Raw genomic sequence first — 6,331 nt, 5'->3', positions numbered from 1 at the left:
CAAACTCACAACGTTAAGTACTATAATGAAATATAAATTTACTTGTTTGCATATTATATTCAAAGCACATTCATCCCCTCAAGGAATTCTGTGCCTCGTAGTTTGTTGAGGGTTAAGGGCAATTGCAACTCCATAAGGGGTAAACTACAGTGCCCAGAATTCTTTGCGGGGAAGAATGTAGCGCTCGGGCACAACCGTCTGTATTTATGTTTTCTGCATTTGATACTTTTTTAAAAGAGGGGGTTTTAAAAAAAACTCAGCAGGACTTTAGCAGTATGTAATGACACTAAATGTTACAGCGTTTGAGGTTATTTTTTTCTATTGCGTATTATCGGCATATGACTCGCAGCGGCAGCGTGCGCCCTTGATGGAGAGGGAGAGGTACCCAAGCGAGCGAGGCTGAGGGCGCAAAGTGAGGGCAGCAGCTTCACTTGGCTAGCGCACATGTGCAGCTCCTTGGCACATGCTCTCTTCGGACTGAGGTGGGCAACGAGGGGAGGGGTGTGCGCGCGCTGAGCATGTGCAGAAGCGATTGCAAAAAAAAAGAGGGGAAAAAAGGGATTCTCATTAGATCAGACATCTTGGCCAGCCGCGCGCAAGCAGCCCGAGCGCCCCGAGCTGCATTTCCCAGCCTCGCTGCGCGCGCGGATCCCCTTGCGCGGACGCCTGCCTTTGTGTGACTGCGGGCGGGGAGGCGGCTCCGACCCGTCCCTCCCCATCTTCCTTGGGCTGCGCAGCAGAGCACCAGCCCTCCTCCTCCTCCTCCTCCTCGGTCCACCTTATAGCCAGCCCCCTCCAGCTGCCCCCAGCTCGCAATTTATCTTAGTTCTTCCAGAGACAAGATGGCAACGCCGGCGGCTGTTAATCCACCCGGTGAGTAGCTGTGGGCGCTGCTGCTGCTCCTGCTGCTGACAGAAACGCCTTGGCTCGGAAGGTACCGGTGCGATCTCGCACATACACACGCACACCAGCCACCCTGCAGGGGTGTCCACCCACCCCCACCCCGAGGGATGGCCCCTGGGGGGAAAGCGCCGCCGTGTCATCGGCCCTCGCCATCTGCCCCCCTTGGTTACTGTCCCCCGTTGCTGTTACTAAGGTTTCAGGCGCCTGCAGGCTTCCTCGGGAGAAAGCCCCGCTGGACTCAGTGGGGCTTGCTTCTGAGTAGGCATGCTGATGTTTCCAGGGATGCATCCACAGGGGGACATTTATAATGCTTTAGCGGAGACCCAGGCAGCAGGCAGCCCTGCCAGAATCCTTCCTTGACATATCCAGTTCTTTTGTCTGTTCTGATTGGCCCTTTGGGTGTCACCTTTCACACAATCTGATCTCTTTCTGGAAACCTGAAGGTGAGGGAGATGGAACCTGGGATATTCAGCATGGGAAACATGTGCTCTGCCATCTGAGATAATAGGCCCATCCCCTTACGGGTGCCAACTAATAAGTTAAAAACAAATCTGCAATCCTGTTCCTTTCTTGCATGTGCTTGAAATGCAGGAACTAGCAGGTGGAGCTTTCTAGTGCTGGGAAAGGATGAAAGTTGTCCGCTGCTAATCTCTGCAGATCAGGCTTCTGTAGAAGGCAGAAGAACTGGGGATGCTTAGAAAGTTGGCAACTTTGCATTCCACTTCTTCCTCCATTGTTTTGGACAAAACTGATCCACAGTACTGGCACTGAGTCCAGAACAAAATCTGTAGGAGCCAGCCTCCTGCAGCTATTGAGAAATGTAGGCACCGGCCTTTACATTTGTATGAGCCCTGGAAGAAATGTTGGCCTTTTGTGATTATGTTCTGAAACCGTTGACCAAGAAACCCTCTCAGACCTTCCTGTCCTCCTTCGATGGGATGCAATTTCTGCACTAACTTCATCAATAGTTTCATGCATTTTTTAGAAATCAATTCTGCCATAACTTTTATGCTTCTGGATTCTAATGATAATTATTTTGGGGGCAGGGAGAGAGTACTTGTGACACGTGTGTGTGTGTGTTTGAAAACTGTTACTGCAATATGGGCCAGCTTTTATGCCAAGTGTGTCACATGTTTCCCAAAGCCTAGGGTGATGGCACTTTGGTTTTAAGAGAGGATTGGACAAAGGCGTGAAGGAGAAGCCTATTGGTTGACTACTAGCCATGATGGCTGTGTGTTACCTCCGGAACAGAGGCAATGCTAATTACTGGGTACCAGGGACGCTGGTGGCGCTGTGGTCTAAACCACTGAGGCTGTTGGGCTTACCGATCAGAAGGTCGGTGGTTTGAATTCCCGCGACGGAGTGAGCTCCCGGCTTCTGCCAACCTAGCAGTTTGAAAGCACGCCAGTACAAGTAGATAGGTAGGTACCACTGTGGCGGGAAGGTAAAGAGCGTTTCCATGTGCTCTGGCTTCCATCACGGTGTTCCATTGCGCCAGAAGCAGTTTAGTCATACTGGTCACATGACCTGGAAAACTGTCTGTGGACAAACGCCGGCTCCCTCAGCCTGAAAGCAAGATGAGCGCCGCAACCCCATAGCTGCCTTTGACTGGATTTAACCATCCAGGGGTCCTTTACCTTTTTTTTTACTGTGGACCACAAGTGGGAAGAGAGCTGTTCTGCTCATGTCCTTCTCCCTGGTTTCCCACAGCCATCTGGTTTTGAGAACAGGATGCTGGACTAGATGGGCCATTGGCCTGATCCAGCAGCCAGCCTCTTCTTCTGTGGTTCTTCCAAGTTTCGGTGCCTTTCAGTGCCTTGGCTATTGAGCCAGTTGGCAGCAGTGTAGCCTGGAAAATGTCACCAGCAGTGCAACTGCAGCTCTATGCTTCAGCATAGCCTATGTTCCCTCATGCTGTAGCCTAGGAGTGCCATTGCCTCCCTCTGTCCTTGACACAGGTTGCCCATCCATAACCTATCAAGCTTCTCTTTAACACCCCCCCCCATTCAAGCCAGGGGTGGGAATCCCTTTTTCAGCCCGAGGGCCACGCTCTCTTCTAGGCAACCTTTCAGGGGCCACAACCCAGTGGGAGTGGGGCTAGAAGCAAATGTGGGTGGAGCAATGATGTACATTTTTTTTACCTTTGTGCACAGTGTTCGAAATTAGCCAGGTGCCAGGCGCCTTTGGCACTTCACTATCTGCCACTTGCAACCAAGTGAAGATACCTGGGCACCAGCATGGCACCTGACATCTCCACCATCTGGGGATTGTTGGATTTTGACTGTTTTCCCGCACTAATCCCCCATCCTGTAGAATTCTATCCGCTATATTTTATCTGCACAATCAGAATGAATTTCAGGAACCAAAATGCTTCCCCCCCCCCCTGTGCAGCCTGAGCAGGAGCAGTGAATAATTTCATAGTTAGCTGTTGTAGCTTGTCTTCACTTACCCCACCCAAGGAGAGGGGCGGTGAAGCTGCTGCCCACTCTCCCCCTGCTCTTTGCCACTGGGTCAGAAGTGTGCTGTGGCCAAGAAGGAGGGTGGGCAGCAGCGCTGCCACCCACTCACCCGCTCTCCTTCCTCGGGTCAAGCCTGACCCGATGGGCGGAGCTTAGCCAGGGACAAGCGCCACAGCCAAGGCACAGCTCCTTCTGGTGTGGAGCCAGGTTCCAATGAAGGTGCTTGCTGTGGGAGCACCTGTTTGCACCCCCTCTCAAAATTGTGCCCGGGGCCACCACCACCCCTGCTCCATCTTGGCACCCAGTTGTGAAGAATATTCTTTTGTTGTGAATGGTCTGTGTCATCATTAAGAAAAAGAGGTTGGAATAGGCCAATATACTGTATATTCTGGCGTATAAGACTACTTTTTAATCCAGGAAAATCATCTCAAAAGTCAGGGGTCGTCTTATACGCCGGGTGGAGAATCTGCGGTCGGGTATATCTCAAACTCTATATTTTAACTGGAAAAGTTGGGGGTCGTCTTATACGCCCAGTCGTCTTATACACCGGAAAATACGGTATATATGTGGACTGTCACTGGATTTAAGTGACTTTTCTTCTTTTAAGTTCTCAAAGCTCTTAACCTAGCTTAAGGTTGTCATCTGAACTAGCCAGATGTTTAACTGAGAATCAATCACAGTCAGTTCATCATTTGAAAAATAAGGCTTTAGAGCTGTCTTGCCCCAAAATGGCAACTAGACATTCCGTTTTGGCGACTGTAACATTGCTTTAAGGAGCCATTTGGTGACTAACTTAAGTATTTGAGTTTCTAACACTGTTTGTACAGTAGGCTAGATTCTACACCCACCAACCCACCCCTTTTATCCTCCATTCAGGCAAATGAGGTATTAGCCAGGAAGCAGCAGGCACCACAGTTCAGATTCTACTGAAACCTTCATCCTTCAGCTTGCCATTACACTGGCCAAAACTAATGTAATTAATTATGTAATTAATTTTATTTCTTGCCACATTGTTTTTTTTCGATTTTCCAAATTTTTACGAAATCAGCCACAAATTGAGACAATTTTTAAGACAGTTTCCCCCAAAATTGGTTTCCCACACTTGGTTCTTGATGTGTCCAAGATTTCCTCTTGTTGCTGCCTTCAATTAATTTTGTAATTCAGTGGATTTCATTGGAAGGAAAACATGAAAACTATGCACAAGACAACAAAATTATTTATGGACTAAAACCACAACAGTAGTTTGCATTGGGTTGTATGATTTGGGTTCCAGACTATGGGCTATCGTGTAGATTATAGTGGTTTTTCTCTCCCATTTCTGATGGAATTCTCCCAACATCCCTAGGTGTGGCCAGCTGATTCTCTCCAGATGTTGTTGGATTATGACTCCCATCATCCCTGAGTCCGTTGGCCATGATGGAGTCCAGCATTCTTTCCTCTGAAAGTTCAGGAACAAGCAGCCTAATTAAAGGGTCTCTAAAGGGTCTCTAATAGGACAAAAGCCTCAACGATTGACCCAGGTGGCGCTGTGGGTTAAACCACAGAGTCTAGGGCTTGCTGATCAGAAGGTCGGCGGTTCGAATCCCTGCGACAGGGTGAGCTCCCGTTGCTCGGTCCCAGCTCCTGCCCACCTAGCAGTTCGAAAGCACGTCAAAGTGCAAGTAGATAAATAGGGACCGCTCCAGCGGGAAGGTAAACAGTGTTTCCGTGCGCTGCTCTGGTTCACCAGAAGCGGATTTGTTATGCTGGCCACATGACCTGGAAGCTGTCTGCGGACAAACACCGGCTCCCTTGGCCTATAGAGCGAGATGAGCACCGCAACCCCAGAGTTGGACACGACTGGACCTGATGGTCAGGGGTCCCTTTACCTTTAGGGCTATCATGGATGCGGTGTGGTGCTGTGGGTTAAACTACAGAGCCTACGGCTTGCTGATCAGAAGGTTGGTGGTTCGAATCCCCGCAACGGGGTGAGCTCCCGTTGCTTGGTCCCAGCTTCTGCCCACCTAGCAGTTTGAAAGCACGTCCAAGTGCAAGTAGATAAATAGGTACCACTCCGGCGGGAAGGTAAATGGCGTTTCCGTGTGCTGCTCTGGTTCGCCAGAAGCGGCTTTGTCATGCTGGCCACATGACCCGGAAGCTGTACGCCGGCTCCCTCGGCCAGAAAAGCGAGATGAGCGCTGCAACCCCAGAGTTGGACATGACTGGACCTAATGTCAGGGGTCCCTCTACCTTTACCTTAGAGCTATCATTGTTGGGGTCAAATCCTCTTGAATTCTGTGGAAGGACTTAGTTCTGTGTAAAAGTGAAGACTGTATTGGTCTTCAGAACTGCAATCCTAATGCTGTGTTACTAGCTGAACACATTGGGACTTACTTCTGAGTAAACACACTTAGGATCAGGCTGTTAATCAAGGAAGAATCTTGGTATTCGCCCGTTTTATGACCCTTAAAAATCTGCCAAGGTGGAAGTGGAGCCAGTTCTCTTGGTGAGGAGTCCTGCGCCATGACGACTAGTCCAAAACAGATCACTGGCCTGGAGATCCATTTTTAATTGGAAAGCTTTAAATCTTTAATTAAAATCAATATTTGATGAAAAGATGATGAAATGGATATTTCCAAGCGTATGTTTTCATGTCTTGTTTTTTTAAAGAATATTTAAAAGGTGGAATTCGTTTTATCTCCATAAAAGCCAAGTGAGTAGATGCAGAAAAGCAAAACGGTGAACGCTTTTGTTTTTCCTATTCTTAATTGCAAGTAGTAGACCTCACAGGATCAGAGATCTTGTTGTTCCAGCAGCTGATCTTTACACTTTTCTATGGGTTTTTAAATGAGAGTTCTCAAATTGAGCTTAGGAGCATAGTTGGCTTAATTTTAACCAGTTATCAAAGATTCTAAAGTTGGAAAGGACGACTCCAGAATCAGATGCTGTGATCTGGCATACAACACAAACCTACTGTATGCGTGTTTACT

General features: G+C 48.6%; 1 protein-coding gene across 1 annotated transcript in view; it reads left to right on the top strand.

Annotated features, from left to right (window-relative positions):
• Window positions 1-561: 561 nt before the first annotated feature.
• Window positions 562-6,331, top strand: part of ARNT2 (aryl hydrocarbon receptor nuclear translocator 2) — a 141,539-nt gene continuing 135,769 nt past the window's right edge. The window contains exon 1 of the mRNA XM_033166824.1: window positions 562-873. Within this exon, the coding sequence (XP_033022715.1) occupies window positions 843-873 (31 nt within the window). The 5' untranslated portion in view covers window positions 562-842. The remainder of the gene's footprint in view (window positions 874-6,331) is intronic.

The sequence above is a fragment of the Lacerta agilis genome, chromosome 13 (assembly GCF_009819535.1).
Source record: "Lacerta agilis isolate rLacAgi1 chromosome 13, rLacAgi1.pri, whole genome shotgun sequence".
NCBI classification, from domain to species: domain Eukaryota; kingdom Metazoa; phylum Chordata; class Lepidosauria; order Squamata; family Lacertidae; genus Lacerta; species Lacerta agilis.
This window is presented reverse-complemented; position numbering and strand designations above follow the sequence as displayed.